The sequence below is a fragment of the Haliaeetus albicilla genome, chromosome 20 (genome assembly GCF_947461875.1).
Source record: "Haliaeetus albicilla chromosome 20, bHalAlb1.1, whole genome shotgun sequence".
In the NCBI taxonomy this organism is placed as follows: domain Eukaryota; kingdom Metazoa; phylum Chordata; class Aves; order Accipitriformes; family Accipitridae; genus Haliaeetus; species Haliaeetus albicilla.
In genome coordinates this window covers 13364264-13381287 of record NC_091502.1, presented here as the reverse complement: position 1 = coordinate 13381287, position 17024 = coordinate 13364264, and the positions used below count along the sequence as shown (strand labels likewise).

Below are 17024 nucleotides of genomic sequence, written 5' to 3'. Positions count from 1 at the left end.
AGATGCTTGAAATTTGACAGATAGTATTGTTATGTATGATAAATGTCATCACATATGACAGGAAATATGAAGCAGTTTTAGAAAAGATATGAATAAGTCTCTTGCAAGTTCATCTTACTGGAACTCTGTTACAGAAAATTACCCGCTAGCGTCATAAAGCTCTGTTCAGTTATGCTTCCTTTATTTCTACTCTTCAGTTCTCGTTCGTGTAAACACCCTACTACCACTCTGTCATCACAAAATGGGGCTTTTTTTTTGTCTTTATCTGCTGATTCTCCATAGGAAATGCCAGACCATGACCGTGCTGGGAGATTTTGAGCTTCGGTCAGTGTTCTGGTACCTGCCGTGGAAGTTTTTGAGATTTCTGTATGCAGAGATACTGTTTTAAACCCCTCCAGTGGAAATTTATATTCTATTTTGTCTTCCTCCTGTTCTTCCCCCGTGACTCTCGATGTCTGCAGTCCTTATCAGTCACGTCGTTTCCCCTCTGGCAGCCTGCAGAGCCGCCTATACTAGGAAACGTGGCCAAGCAACTGCGTTTTACGCTGGTGTCCAGGAGAAAAGCTAGAACCGCGGGGTTTGCAGCAAGTCCCCTCCTCGCCGCCCCCTCAGGACAGCAGAACCGTACGAGCCGGCTGTGTCTGTAGCCGACTGCTGTGGGGAGAGCAGCGCTAGCTGACAGCGAGGGCCCAGCTGCGACCCCGGGCACCCCAAAAGGCCGCCTCTGCAGCGGCCGTGCTTGCTCCCCTCAGCGCCAGTGCGAGGTCCCCTGGACAAGGCCGCGGGCCTGGGCCGCCGCCCCTCCGCCCCTTCCCCCTCCCGGCGGCGGGGACCACGGGCCGCCGCCAGCCTCGCACGGCGCCGGGCCCGCGGGGCTGGAAATCCCCGCCCCGGGCCGGGCCGGGCCGCCGGGGAAGCACGCTCTCCCGGCGGGTTTCCCCGGCCGGGAGGAAAGTCCCTAACGTCCCTGCTGACGCCGGCGGGGCCGGGGCCTCCCTCCGCCCCCCCGCGCAGCTACTTGGGCGAGCGAGAGGGCGGCGAGGCCGAGCGGAGGAGCCGGCTGCCCTCACCCCCGCCGGGCTGAGGGGCACGGGCCGCCCGGGGGAGCGCGGCCGCCGCCACACGAAGGCGCTCGCCAGCGCCGGGAGGGGCAACCCGGCCCGGCGGGAAGGACGGGGGACGGAGGGAAGGAAGGGGAGGTGCCGCTCGCCGCCCCCCCCCCCCCCCCGCCTCAGGCTGCGCATGCGCCCGGGGGCCGCCGGGGCTTTCCCGGCGCGGCGCCCGCAGTCGGAGTTTCCCGGGCGGGAGCGGTGCCGGGCGGGGGCTCCTCTCCCCCTGCGCCCCCTTGCCAGGCGCCGCATATAGGCGGGGGCGCGCACCGGGGCCGCCCGCTGTGGGGGGCCCGGCCGGAGACCGTGAGTACCGGGAGCGGAGGCGGGGGCCGGGCCGCGGCCTGCCGGGGCCCTGCCGGGCGGGCGCTGCTGCAGCAGCAGCCGCCGGTGCGCGTCGGGTCTCTGCGCCCGGCTGAGGCGGGTGGCGGGGCGTCGCGTCGCGTCGCGTCGGGGGCGGCCGCGCCTGTCGGCGGCCTCGCGGCGCCGGGCAGCGGCCGCTGGGCTCGGCCGGCGGCAGAGGGGACGCGGGGCGGGCTGAGGGGCCCGCTCCGCCGCAGGCCGCGGTCTCCGGTCTCTCTGGGTGGCCGCCGCTCGGGGAGCGGGGCTGGGGCCCTGTGGGAGGCCCGGGAGCGCAACCCGCGGTGGCGTGAGGGCGGAGGAGCGGCGAGCGAGGCCCTGCCGTGCCGGGGAGGGACGGCGGGGGACGGGGCGGGCACGGGGCTGTCGCTGAGGCGGTGCGACCGGGCACGGGCCCCGCTGGGTGGGTGTCGGTGCTCGAGACTTGCCGAAGGGTGCCTAGGAGGTAAGCTTGTTTTGCCTGGTTTGTAACGCAAGAGCAGAAGGATATTAAATGGAGTTTTGAGGTTGCTGTGCTTTAAATATCACTGCTCTGGGCTTAAATAACTTCTTAGTGTCGCTGCAGGATAATGGAAAAAAAACCCCAACCATGAGATTCAGAGCAGTTGGGTGACTCAGGAAATCAAGGGTACTCAGGGCAAGAGCAGAGGATAATATTAGAAGAAGAGCGTTTGGCAGAAAATGAGCGCAGGATCTCAGGTTTAAGTGATCCTAAATGTTTTAGGATTATCAGGGTCGCAGTTTGCGCTGGTATTTCTAGCATATACTCTGAGGTATCTGACCTTCTCCAGTACGGAAACTGGCTTAGCTTCTTGGACTAGCATCGTTTGTGCATGTTGATAGCTTAGTCCCACTACCTGTGTTAAAGAAGTGGATTGGTGTAAGGCATTTGTAACTCATGTCCTCAGTGATTAAGAAGCTAGTAGTAGTAATAGCGTGACCAGACTAAGAACAAATCTACTGAGAGCTATTGAGATGAGTAAGAAATGCTCTGCTGTTTTCCAGTAGGTGATTTTTCCAGGGCTGTGTCATGATGACAAATATATCTGTTTTGAATCTTTCCTGGAAGAACTTTTTAGGAACTGATACTGTAAAACCAGAATGCTATATATGTATAAATATAAAACTGTATATTTAAAAACTTTTGAACTTTGTCTTTGCTTTTACTTGAAATTTTTGATGAAGTTCAGTTTTGCTGATGTCCTGTGCTTCAAGTATCATTGGATTTACCTAAATAAGAAATTCAGTCCTCTTAATTTAGGTTAGTGCAATAAAACTGGATCTTCATTTTTTGAGAATCTGCAGGCTTAAACCAGTTTAAATGGATGCAACTTCTTTAGTGCAAGATCTTACCTTTAGTTACACAGCTTGCCAACAAGCAGCCCGATTCATCTGTCTACCAGAAAAGGTCTGCTTGTGGATTAAACAGTTTTGCATATGTATGAGTAAAAGGGAAGTTAAGTCTGTAAAATCTACTTGTCCTGGTTTCAGCTGGGATAGAGTTAACTGTCTTCCTAGTAGCTGGTACAGTGCTATGTTTTGAGTTCAGTATGTGAAGAATGTTGATAACACTGATGTTTTCAGTTGTTGCTCAGTAGTGTTTAGACTATAGTCAAGGATTTTTCAGCTTCTCGTGCCCAGCCAGGGCACCTGACCCAAACTGGCCAACGGTGTATTCCATACCATGGGACGTCCCATCTAGTATAGGAACTGGGAAGTGGGGGGCAGGGTATCACCGCTTGGGGACTGGCTGGGTGTCGGTCGGCGGGTGGTGAGCAATTGTCCTGCGCATCATTTGTACATTCCAGTCCTTTTATTACTACTGTTGTCATTTTATTAGTATTATCATTATTAGTTTCTTCTTTTCTGTTCTATTAAACCATTCTTATCTCAACCCACGAGTTTTACTTCTTTTCCCGATTTTCTCCCCCATCCCACTGGATGGGGGGGGAGTGAGTGAGCGGCTGCGTGGTGCTTAGTTGCTGGCTGGGGTTAAACCATGACACTACTCCATATGACAGTATGTAAAGCTGACTTCCTGAAACTTCCTAGCTAATGTTACAAAAAAGCTTACATTGAGATTTGAGTGTTTCAATTTGTGTAGTTTCTGTTTGCCTAGATGTTACATACACCTCCTTTTGTATATTTTGAAACACTCCTCTCTTTCTTCCCTGCAGGTTTTGTTCTGCCCGAAAGAATTAAATGATTGAAACCATAGATACTTACAATTTCTTCTGGTGGACTGTCAGTATCAATATGGAGGCGTAGGCACCTTAGAAGGGACTTCAGTCTGAACTCTGGGAGGTAGTTCTGTGCACAAATAAAGAAACTAAGGCTTCAAAAAAATTTTTTTTTTATCTGAGGATTCTGTTTGTTTCTGTATGCCATAAACATGGAATACAGAAAAAACTCAATTCAACATTATAAAGCATTAGAATGTCCCCATACAAGGCAATTCATTTATGTTAAATTTGATAACCCTATACTTGTAACTAAGGCACCAGGTTAAAACTGAAATGCCCCGTTCAGTCTGTGCTGACGTTGTTATAGACAGAAAAGCCTGAGGCTATTCCAGGCTTGTTAATTAAGGCAGTTCATCCTTGTCAGAGACAGTGTATAGGATTTATCTCGTAGCTGAATATTTGATACATGTGAAGTTGAGTATAAGCTAACTTCTTTAGTCTTAACAATTATTACAACAATATGCAGAAGTTGAGGGTTTTTTGGAAGTCTAGTAGTAGCAAATATACCAGATCAGTTCAGTAATGTCAGTTCAGGGGCTCTTTTTTCATATGCCTTTTGGGCTTGATAAACCATTGTTTTCAGCCTCCTAATGAGGTTTACAAACTAAAGTCTTTACATGTGTATAAGCTGCATATTCATCAGCTGTCTAGGGTGAAATAGTTCTTAATCACTTAACATATGTTCTCGTTAAAAATGATGGCATTTTAATTGGCCCCCATTTTAGTTTCTTTATTGACAAAGGATTTTGATAAACCCATCTGAGGTTTTTCCCCTCTGGATTCCACCTCCATTAGCCTGACAAATTGATACTGCTTTCCCAGACATACAGTACAAGGAAAGCGTGTAATGCCCGTATGATTCAAGGGGAAGTCCTTTTTGACATGCTTTCTTCAATTGTCAGAAAGGGACGGGGCAGCTTTTGCACTGAAAGCAGTTGTGTAAGCTAAAGTACAAGAACTTCCCAAATGTTTAAAAGCTGTTACTCATGAGGCTAATTCTATTCACATATGCATTCAAAGTATTTCATTTTCAGGTTCTTACTTTTGTAGAGGCAGGGGTTATTCTGAATTGCCTTTAATGCACACAACTACCTCCCAGAGGAAGACTTGTCCCATTCTTCCAAAAATAGTCCATTATGAACATAATGGAAAATAGCCCTTTCTTGGCTAGCATCATGAAGCAGGGTGCTTTGTGTCGTGAACTGAAGTATGACTTATCCTGTGAACTCTACAGAATGTCGACGTTTTCTACTTTCCCCATGAATGTGCCGGTGTCAGAACGGAGTCTTGCCCGAGCTGGGTTTTATTACACTGGTGTGCAAGATAAAGTTAAGTGCTTCAGTTGTGGCTTAACATTGGACAACTGGCAACCAGGAGATAATGCTATGGAAAAACATAAGCAGCTGTATTCTAGCTGCAGTTTTGTTCAAAACATGCTTTCAGTTAACAACCTCGGACTGTCCTCTCGTTCCGCCTTTTCACCTCTGGTTGCAAACAGCCCCTCACCATCTCTACATTCCATAGCCCTTTCTCCAAGTTTAGAACAAGTTGGATATTTCAGTGGCTCTTTTTCCAGTTTTCCTCAAGACCCAGTAACTACTAGGGCAGTTGAAGACCTTTCATTCTTGAGACCTAAACTTCACAATCCTTCTATGAGTACAGAAGATGCTAGACTACGCACTTTTCACTCATGGCCACTGACGTTTCTCTCGCCTACTGATCTGGCAAAGGCTGGACTTTATTACTTGGGGACAGCAGACAAAGTTGCTTGTTTCTCCTGCGGTGGCCGGCTGAGTAACTGGGAACCAAAAGATAATGCTGTGTCAGAGCATCGGAGACACTTCCCGAACTGCCCTTTTGTGGAAAATCTTACCCGAGACCAGCCAAGTTTCAATGTTTCAAATGTGAGCATGCAAACCCATGAAGCCCGTGTTAAAACATTCATAAATTGGCCAACTAGAATTCCAGTTCAGCCTGAACAGCTTGCAGATGCTGGCTTTTACTATGTAGGTAAGAAAAACTGAAGTATCTGGTTTTATTCATACTTCTATGTCAGCATTTACTTCAAAGTAAGTTGTGCGAACGTTTGCGAGATAATTTGGCTTGTGTTTTTTTTAAAGGCCGGAATGATGATGTCAAGTGTTTTTGCTGTGATGGTGGGTTAAGGTGCTGGGAATCTGGAGATGATCCATGGATTGAGCATGCAAAGTGGTTTCCAAGGTAACTTGCACAATCTTTATCATAATTCGTTCACATCCTTAAATACTTCTGATTTTGGCAGATATGTACTGCACTTGATAGTTTTGTTTAACTTCACCATATGATGTACAAATTCACTCTTTCATTTGGATGTATTTCATGGACCTCTATGTAAAAGTTCTGAAGTGCTAAGGTGGCCTTAATTAAAACATTTCTTCATCAAACATGGTATTTAATGCTTTCCATTTCATAATTAAAAGCTGTGTGCATCCCCAAATCACCTGTAGCAAGTGGGACTGCATTGTTAATGAGCATACTTATATAAGAGAAGCAGTCAGCAGACCGAGGAGAGCAAAAACTGCTGAGACATGAAGTGGAAGGAACATCTAACTCCCTTGGTCTAGTTCTGTGCACATGCCGAATGCTCTTGAACCAGTTTTTCAGCTGATGCGGTTTAGTTTCTTAGGTGTGGAAAGGCTTGTGAAGAAGGTTTCAGCAGCTGTTTAATATATCTCTATTGGAAAAATGACAGAAATAACTTTTTAATGTCCCCCATAATTAAATGACAGTTGCACACCTAATTGCTATCTGTGCCTGTGGAAATTGCCACCTACATTAATGACAGAAATCGCTGCACCTAATTTCAGAAAAGCTAATAATAATTCTTCACATCATAAATCTCCAGCTAGTCTTTCATGGGTAATTCACCAGCTACTGTTGGACTACACAATGTATGTAAAATTAAATGACACCTTTGTTTCCTTCTGTGTTATATCTGTCAGTAAATGTACTTAAGAGATATAACTCTGCATTAGTGAAGCAGATCTGGCTTTGATAGTGGTGTTAAATTTTGTTGACTTATTTTGAATGATTTAAGTAGGAGGTAAGAATGGTGCGATGAGAGATAGAAACTTTATCACTGCACTTTGTACTCATGCTGACATGGTATCATTTCTCATGGCATGCCATTTTGATTAGAATTGGTAGCAGAATGTAAAGGTGCTGAACATCATGGAAAAGCTTTATCAAAGTGTCACTAGACACTAGGCTATGTCAAGCTTCCAAGTAAGAGAACTTTCCTTTCTGAAGGAAGAGAAATATGTATTTAAGTTATGCTGTGTCATTGTAAACTGTTTCATTCTTCTGCATTTTTTTTTCCTTTGGCAAGTAGACAGTATAACTTAGTACATTTTTGTCAATGTTTCAGGTGTGAGTATCTGCTTCGTGTAAAAGGAGGAGAGTTTGTAAGTCAAATTCAGGCCAGGTTCCCCCATCTTCTTGAACAGGTAAACTTTACTGTTCTGTAACTTTGGTTTTCCCTTGTTGAAGAGTGCTACATTCTTTTGGGGAGTTCAGTCCATCCTTCAACCTCATTTCTGTGTGTATTTCTGCTAGGTTTCTAACATAATAAATGCTCTTCATGAGCGCAAAACTGAAACCAGTGCTGAACCATGGCTGATGGACTTGGACTAGTAGAGTTTAACCAGTACAGATTACTCATGGAAAGTGTTATGAGGCAGTGAGCTCCTTTGTGTCAGGAGAGGGAAATTGTGATTATATATGTTTCAGTGAATAATGCAGATCAGTAATTGTTATTTCAGAAATCGGTTATGGACAGCCATTCAGGTAAAAAATCTTAGCGTAGTTGATGAGGGAAGAATGTGTTAGAAAGGTATGTAGGGGAAAAAGCAGTACTCTGATACTAATGTAGTTCTCTTGTGTTCTACAGCTCTTGTCAACCTCTGATACTCCTGTAGATGAAAACATTGATCCCCCAAGTATGTATATTGAAGCATGTTTTTAAACTTCCTCAACATTTTGCAAACTTAGTAATTGGCTATCCAAAGCTAACTTGCTTAACAATTCTTAGATTTTCTTGGAAACAACAATATTATAAGGATTTTCTAACTAATGATAAAATTTAGATAGCTTCAACATTACGTGGACAAACAAACTTCAAGGAAGCACCCTTAAGAGATCTTGTCTTTCATTTTTCTTCTTTTCATACTAGCAGCTCAGACTAAGATTTTTGCTTTTGAATGCTTGGCATCTGCTGTATCTGTGGGTTTTAGTTTCATGGTTGGGTTAAACAAGTCAATTTGGCATTTGTTTAATTGACCTATAGTATTGAAGTTGGTGGAACAGTTGCTAGAGGGTGTCATGACTACGTGGTTATGCAACTCCATTTTTAGGCACATAGCTAGGTAAATGCTCTTGAGTTGAGCAGCAGGTCAAGGAGAGGGTAGGACAAGCTGATAAAGTGAAGTCTTTCTGAGCTGGACTCTAGTTATGGTGGAAATAAACTCTTCCCAGAGGGTGACTGGGTTATGCTATTATAGCCCCTGCTGGCTTAGGACAATGAGTCAGAATACCATGTGTCTGATGCTTAGTAAATTGAATGGAAAAATACTGATCAAGAGCTGGAATAGGGCAATTGTTTGTACTATAAACTGAATTTTAATTCCCCCCGCAAGATGTTTTTCAAGGCTGAAGTTAGAAATGACTAAGTATAAACAAAGCTGCTAAGATGCAATGGAATTCTCTGTGGTCTCTCTGTATCCTGGATTTTAGTGAAGGCCTGACATGGATTGAAGTTTATCATGGATTCAATCCAATTGAATCTAAGTACCTGGCTTCCATTTTTAAAACTACCTACTTAAAAAAAGTCTATTTAACCGCTGAAACTTTTTAATGCTACGTATTCATGTATATATGCATGTGTGCAGGTAATGTTGATGTGTCTGACTTCTGGGTTGTATAGGTATTTTATTCTTTATATTATACATGGTGATTTTCCTCTTTGATTAGTTATTCATTTTGAACCTGGAGAGAGTCACTCAGAAGATGCAATCATGATGAACACGCCTGTGGTTAAAGCTGCCTTGGAGATGGGATTCAGTAGAAGGCTAATAAAGCAAACAGTGCAAAGTAAAATCTTGGCCACTGGAGAAAACTACAAGACTGTTAATGATCTTGTGTCTGATCTGCTCACTGCTGAAGATGAGAAGAGGGAAGAAGAGAAAGAGAGACAATTTGAAGAAGTGGCATCAGGTATGCATAAGGCATGAATAAAAGTGAAAGCAGAAGTGGTTTGTATTGTGTATAGTTTTTATAATTGTTTTTATTCACTAAGTGATTTAGTTTAACTGCTATTAGGATCAGCTTTTGTAAAAGCTTTGTCAGGGTATCTGTATGGAGCTAGCAGTCTGAGAATTGTTTCATTCCCTTTCAGGAGGATGGTTAATACAGGTGCCAAGGGTTCTGAATCATCTGATTCTCTCCACAGAAACAAAGCCTTTTTTTTTTTTTTAATTTGTATGTCTTTACTAATTTTTTAACAGCAATATAGAGTTATTTTATTTTCCAAATTTGCCTGCTCTTTAAGCTACTTGAATTGGTGAGCCACCATATCTACCTTCTAGAAGAGGCCATAAACTTATACAAATTTAGATTCTGTAAGATGTCCAAAGGTCTGCATTTCTGTGTCTGACTCAGCCATGTAGGTCAGCTATTAACAGTGTTTATTTGATGTCTTTAACACTTCCTATTGTTTTAATACCATGTAAGCTTTGAAGCCTAAAAAAATCCTACTATTTTTGAGTCTCTGAAGCGGTAATGAAACTTCTCAATTATAAATTGAAATGAGACTGCTTCTTTCCTACTTGCATGTTCTATCAAAAAAGCATAGGTGGATTCACTGATTAAATCTTAATGGGGATGATTCTTTTTGTTGTTTGTAAAGACTGTTTAAAAAAAAAATCTGTGTCTGGCTGTGCTGTACTTCTGGTTTTCTTGCACATAATTCTGTTGGACACCTTAGAAAAGCTTGATTCTATCTACATCTCAGACATAATTTTGACTGTCACTGACTAAAGTTAACCTGTTGGTTGTTGGTGAATTAGCATTGGTATTATGCAGAGGCATTGTTTATATTTTGCAATGCTGTACAGAATGTAAGTCTTCCTAGTGTGAAGTTAGATGAGATCCCCTCAGATAATTTAACCTAGGGATGGGAGCAGGAGGTTTCATCGGTGAAAAGGCTTCAGCTCAGAAGCTGCTTGTATGTGGTTTTCTTAAGTCTGTGTTTGATGTGAATACCACTAAAACTTACTGAGGTCTTTATTAATGATGTGTAGTAAGTGAACATTTCAAGTAGAGTTTAAAGAATGTATCAATTATTGTTAAGCAGAAATTTAACTTGGAGTAGTGTATTCTTAACAAACATCTAATCTCTTTTGCATTCCAGATGATTTGTCCTTAATCCGGAAGAATCGAATGGCTTTATTCCAACGTTTAACATGTGTACTTCCAATCCTTGGGAGCTTACTATCTGCTAAAGTGATAACAGAACTTGAGCATGATGTTATTAAGCAAAAGACACAGACACCATTGCAAGCAAGGGAACTGATAGATACAGTTTTAGTGAAAGGAAATGAAGCAGCCAGCATATTCAGAAACTGTCTACGAGATTGTGACCCTGTACTGTACAAAGATTTATTTGGTATGTCTGTCTTTTTTTTAAGGATGTAAGTTTATAGAATTCTAACCAGTGCTGTCATAGCAACCTAAAGATTTAAAAAAAAAAAAAAAAATCAGATGCTGTTTGAATATAGATTAGTTAAATGACTAGGATTTTTTTTTTCTCTTGTTTTAGTGGAGAAGAACATGAAGTATGTTCCCACAGAAGATGTTTCAGGTACCTTAAACTCTACCTTCTTACTTTAAACGGTATTGTGGGGCAAATAGCTAACATCATAAAAAAGAAAATTAGTTTGGTTAAGAAATGGGTTTTATGCTTTATCCTCTCCCTAATTCTGCTTTGGTAAGGTGGACTTATATGAAAAAGTTAAGTGCATGTGCAGACTTGCAAGCAAGTCTCTCTGCTATAAGCTATATGTATTCTGTGCCTTATGCATACTTTTGCACCATAGGAGGTAGAGCTTTCTGGAGCTCGGCAAGTCAAGCACATGCTGGACTTGATCCTCGTACAAGCTCTCATTCAGGCATTTGGTAAAGACTGGACAGTGAATAGCAGGTTAGCATTTCACAGCAGGTACCATCACCTCTACTTTTCCAGAGTGGGTTATAGGTGTCCTAAGATCTAGCTTGACCAACAGCTGGGTAGGTAAAAACTTGTCAGGCATGGGATTGAGTTTGCTCTGTTCTTAGTCCTGTAGTTTAATATGTTAATAAACTGCAGAAAAGTATACAAGCCTGCATATAGCTCACTATCACCAGTCAGGCTGTGCTCTGTGCTTCTAATATCCAAGCAAGAAAAGTAGAACATTTGCTAAAATGTAAACACTGGTTGGTCTTAAGAACTACAGTTGGCCTCCAATCCCTGAGCTGTTTGTCATCGCACAAAAGTGGAAAATACAAACTAGTTCTTGCATGCCACTTTCTGAGCTCTGGAAAATGTACTTATTTTCTCACTGCCATCTATATTTGGTGAATACAAGCAGGGAAGTAAAGGGTAAAATGGAACATGGCTGTATTCTAATTAGACTGCACATATATTCAGGATTCTTAAAAAGTTAAATAATTTTTTCCAGGTTTACCTATGGAAGAGCAACTAAGAAGACTGCAAGAGGAAAGAACATGTAAAGTTTGCATGGACAAAGAAGTTTCTATTGTTTTTATTCCATGTGGTCACTTAGTGGTATGCAAGGAATGCGCACCGTCCCTTAGAAAATGCCCTATTTGCAGGGGGACAATAAAGGGTACAGTTCGTACATTTCTTTCGTAAAGAGGGAAACTTGCAAAATGTCTTTGTTCCTGTCATCCTCCAACTGCTGAAGTTTAAGCCAGCAGTGTCTTAAGAATGGAAAATTGTGGTACAGAAGATGATTAATCAACTACCTAACACTGTTGTGTAATAGTAAACCGTATCATCATTATGAGTATACTAGGTCTTCCTTGCCAAAGGCTATTTCTGTTCATGAAACTAACTCAATACTACACTGAGGTTTTTGTAGCTTTCCTTTCCGAGTAAGGAAAGCAGTTTCACTAGTATGCCCTTGTGTCACTTTGAATAAAAAACTTTCTGGTAGAGTTCCTAAAATGGAGCTTGGCATAACTCTTCTTGTGAGTTTCTTCCATGTGGATGTGAGGAAATACATTAAGATTGCTGTTTATTAGTAATTAATATTAATTAACTTCAGCTACTGTTTTGATTCTGTTTTGGCTTTCTTGTGGACTTGAGGAGAAAAGAGGTTAACTGTTGCAGGAACAGCAGGACTTTTTTTTAAGTTTTGTTCATGTCTAGATGCTTGTGTAATATGTATTAATAATAGTTTATTTGAAGACTGAATTAAAATATTTCTACTTCTCAAATGAGTGCTTGTTTAATCTGTTCCAATTGATGGCTTTTCTCTGTAGACTGCAGTGACTAGAGTGCTGTCTTGTCCTGACAAAAGTTGAGGGTGGTTTGTTTGCCTGCAAAAGTACAATAAAACTTAATTCTGTGTCTTTCTTTCATTTTTGAACAGGGAAGTGAGCTTCTGTGCTGCTTGGTGATGCCCTCTGGTAAAGTAGGAGGTTCAGATTTTTATCCTTACTTAAAAACAAACCCACCCCTGCCCCCTTGCCCCAAACCCTAACAGCATCTGATACTTCTTTCTGTCTTGATTTTTCAAAGCATAGAAATCCTGGCCGGGAATGGTCCTCATGATCTTAGAGATGAGGCAGAGAGTAGTTGTACAGCAATATAGCCAGGGATTAGAATTTAAAAGCTACTTTTCTGTGTTTTGAACTTCATAGTGATTGTACAATTAAATAGTAGGATCTGCCAGCCACCTCTGAAGTCTTGGGTCTTGTTTGTAAGCTGGTAGTCTAGGGACATCTATTTCCTTAGTGGTCGACTCTTTACCCTTTTTAGCTTTGTATCCCTAGACTTGCATAGTAGTAGATAACCTACACAGGGGAAGTGTTTATAGGTATTTTGCAAGGATTTCATGTCAAGCAGTGGAATAATACTGCCAGCATAATGGCAACAGATCCTGCAGTAGTGGTGTCAGTTTATCTGGCTCTAATTAAGTCAGTTGTCTTCAGTCATATCTTAATGCCCAAGAGTGGACCTCTCAATCTTCAGACCTGCCAGCAATAAGATGTTTTTAACAGTACTCTGGTGTCTTATACTCTGTAGTGTAAGATGAAAATGCCATTTCTTCAAGCTTTAGGATGCCAATGTTTGCAAGCTGTGTGCATGTAACTGGCTTTCATCGCTTCGTATGTGGCTTTAGCTATACATGTGTTCTCTCTTCTAAAAAGAGAGCACCCCGTATGTATGAAAGCATGTAGTTTTAAACAGCTTTGATTAACATACTCTTGCTCTTCTGATTTTGAAATGTTTCTAAAGGCTCTTTTGTCTTGTCTAGCAACTTAAAAAGTTGTCAGAGATTATGACAGCTTGTTAAGGAATAAAGCACATCACTTGAAATTTGATGTTCAGACCCAGAAATTAGCAATACTAGAACGAAGTATACTTTCTACAGATTAGGATGAGTCTGCAGGGGGAGCTGGAGAGGTCAGCCTCACCTGAAGAGTGTGGTAAACCCTATTTCTGAACAAGGAAGAGAATAGGGAAAAGCATCGTAGGAGGCAGACTTTCTAAGCAAAGCATTTTTCTTTAAAACCATATGGGGTTAGAGTTTTTTTCAAACACTGCAGTTACTCTGTATAGATCAGGTGACAGGATATACAGGGCTTTAAAAACTGAGTGATTCAGGTGTTCAGTGTCATTTGTGATGCCTGAGGATATCTCAGGACCTGCAACATACCTGTCAGCCCTGGTTGGTGAGTGTTTTGAATGTCCTGGGCAACTTCAGGCAGCACTGGCTGCCTGCATCTAGGCACCTGAATGGCTTTCTGAGAAGTGGAAGAACTTGATCTAGAAACTATCAGGTAAAATTCTTTGATCTACTTTTGGCAGGAAGACTAATCTAGGTTATGGCTTCCCACTACTCCCCGCTATAGTGATTGTGGTTGCCCTGATCTGTAATGCTGTACACGTGAGTAGTTACTTTCTCCTCAGTACTGTTTCAAGAAAGCTATAATAAAACTAGTTGTCTGTAGCACATTGCAAACAGAACCCTAGCTAAATGTTAAACCATGGAGAAGACTGTCTGCATAGTGTTATATTTGGAGAGGATCAAGTGACTTCTGTTACTTGTGAACCAGCTGACTATGTTCACACCTTGTTCTGTGTCCACTTCCTTCTTTGAAAGCATTATCCAGAGCTTTGACTGGGTTAAACAGCAATAAATAGCAACCCCTGCCCCCAGCTTCCTGTGCAGCTCTGCTGATCAAGCAGCTCAAGTTCTCAGACATCAGCGTTCCAGGTCCATAGCTTGAGCTAGCAGAGCATGTTTGCATGGCTTATGGGGTGTAGAGGGTGGGAACTTTGGTATCATTGGAGTTCAGTGGTCAGACTTGCTGTAAGATGAAGATAGAAGGCAATGTTCCCAGCTTCTATAAATGAGCAATTTCTTACTTGAATAAAGCTTATCATATCTGCAAAGGATCTAACCTGCAGCAGTTGCAGTGTCTGATACTGGTTTGAGATACTGCAAGATACAGTGGCTTCCTGAGTAGCAGCTTTATGTTTTGTGAAGCAAGTGCCATGAAGCTTTCTTGTAATCATTTAGCAGTTTCCTGCATGTGGGGTTTTTTTTGTGTGTGTGTTCTCTTTTTTTTTTTTTTTAACTGAGCGTCTATCTTTCTCTTCTGTTTGCTTTTGAGCATTGACCAGGAAGCCCAGCGCTCTTCAAATTGAAGACAGCATGCAGTCCTGATATCCACAAGTGGTCAGACTGCCACCAGTCTTTATAACAGAGCACTGCTTTTATATGCTGAAATGAATGGCTATACATGAAATGTCTAGGAGCTCCATTAGCATGATATAAAAGAAAAATCTTTATATTGCTGCTTTTTGTGACTGAGTTAGTGGTTGTTTAGTAACTCCATAGTGCCATGCTATATTCCTCACAAGACATTAGAAGAGAAGCACATTAAATTGTAAACAGTGTATTCATCTGCCTTTAATTCTGTGCTGTGGCAATTGTAGTGTAGTGAGGCTGAGGTATGTGGTATCATGTTTAATGTTTCAGATGGACTGAACTTGCAAATTCAGTTTTCTTGCTGTTAGTGATTCCTAAAGTGACCTGCCTCAGGTATGTGAGTTCAGGCAGGAGGTGTATTCTGGACATGAAAAGGTATTATCTCTTCTGTTCAACTGCTTTAACGTGCAATTGTCACTCTTGCTCCAGAGGTTACTAGTGCAGGGAGTAAACTTCCTGAGACAATAATAAATCACCAGCCCTTTGTTTCTGTTTTTAACTTGAGTGTTTGATCACAATGGTTACTGATGCTCCAGCCCAGCTTCCTCACTGATGGCTGCTGGCATGGGACCCTTCAAGCCTGAGAGTCTGGGGTACTGCATACATCCTGCACAAGGAAGAGCAGAACTCCAAACAGCAGATCCTGCTGTGCTATTTTCAGAACAGAAACAGGCAAATTATTTTTTTTTCTCTTTGAAGAGATCAAAATATGCTGGAACATAGCAGGAAATTGTGTGCACAATAAGCAATATCCTAGCAGTGGCTGTTCCGTTTAGTTTTTGATGGGTGAAATTTTTTTAGGGAAATGCTGGAGAACTTGCCAAAGGTTTTCTAAGCTTGTGTGTTAGAGGGTGTAGATGTGGTCAGAACAAAGATCTCTTTCTTTTGGATCTGCATAGCTTGACTTACTGATGCTCTACTTTTGGCAGATAGAGAAGTGAAATACTTGGTACTTACAGAGTATAGGATATTAGTTAGGGTTGTGATTTGCCCAGTGGAAGACTGTTAATTCTAAGGGAAGAATAAAGTAAAGATTGTCATATATGCAACTATCAAAAGAAGCAAGCACCCCATTTGTACAGACAGTCGTTGCTTTTCTTTATGAACCCTGTCAAAGAAATTATGTTGCATCATAGTTTTTCTTGTAACAGTTTAGAAGTACCCATCACCTCAGTGCTGGCCAGGTGCAACACCTTGGTTTCTAAACTGGTTTAAACTTGATGTGGGAAAGGTCAGAACAAACAATAGACAAAATCAAAATTTTGAGTATCAGAGTGAGAATATATTTCCTCTTGGTATTCTAAAAGGACACTTAGCCTCCAGAACTTGGAGTCCCTTTTACTTTAGTTTTCAGAGTTCCCGAATTGGATGTTTTGAAGTATAGGGATGACCTGACACTGAAGGATTAAACTAATCATTGATCCAGTCTTGAAAGTAGTGTTTTTATAGCGAAGCAAATGCTAAATTGTAATGCAAGCTAAAGCTTAGACACTGCAGGATCAACACCAGGAATTGGCAGTCCCTGTGTCTGTGGTGTTTGTGAGAACTGTCAAATTCAGATTCCTAAATTCATTTAACTTTTCTGTTTTTTCAGACTGCTATCTCAGTCATACACCAATTGGGCCTCCTTCAGTGTTGTCTAGAGAACGTGTTTACATTCTGTACAGGTCCATTCTCATTCTATCTGCTTCCATATCACAGCTAAATTCTTAGCTTCTGGAGTTATCTAGGCAATTTTCAGTCTCCGATGCTGTCCTACTTTGCTTTTGGCAATATTGTCATTTTGTTGCTTCTGTTTTTTTCAATAAAGCATGCTAAGAATGCTATGTATCTCTTCAGGGCAAAAATAGCGTGGCATGAATATGTAAAAAAGAGCTTTAACAGTCTCTGAACAAAATGGAAAGGTATGAAAGTAAATTTACAAAAGGATAATGTTCAAGTTACTGAATATTACCCCAGTAACATGATCTTGCTTTAATAGTTCTTTTTTTAATAAAAAAAATACAGCACTGCAGCATTTCTGGACTGCTTTGAAGCCTTTGATGCAGGGCTCCATCAAAAAATTAAGCTGGAAGGGCTATGATTTGGTACTAGAATACAGGCTCAAGGAGGAACTCCTTTTGCTCCTTTGTGCAAAAAGGAAAGACAGACCTGTGAGGAAAAGCAAGGATGCTATGCTGGAGTCCTGAGATGTGGCCATATGGTTGATCTTGGCATGTTTGAAGGGCAAACGAAATGATGATACCTGATCTAAGGTGGCTATGTTCTGTAGCCTT

General features: G+C 42.1%; 1 protein-coding gene across 2 annotated transcripts; it reads left to right on the top strand.

The window, feature by feature from the left end:
- The first annotated feature begins 1232 nt into the window (after positions 1–1232).
- BIRC2 (baculoviral IAP repeat containing 2) lies at positions 1233–12244 on the top strand. Of its 2 annotated transcripts, XM_069808311.1 has the most exons (10): positions 1233–1415; positions 3647–5722; positions 5833–5932; positions 7119–7197; positions 7641–7689; positions 8720–8962; positions 10158–10412; positions 10566–10607; positions 10843–10946; positions 11464–11658. In XM_069808311.1, exons 2-9 carry the CDS (start codon positions 4849–4851, stop codon positions 10923–10925), a joined length of 1725 nt encoding a protein of 574 aa, XP_069664412.1. In that variant the 5' UTR covers positions 1233–1415; positions 3647–4848; the 3' UTR covers positions 10926–10946; positions 11464–11658. The 2 variants fall into 2 exon arrangements, with proteins under 2 accessions (XP_069664412.1, XP_069664411.1); XM_069808310.1 differs by lacking the exon at positions 10843–10946 and having other exon boundaries at positions 1236–1415; positions 11464–12244.
- The last annotated feature ends 4780 nt before the right edge of the window (positions 12245–17024 follow it).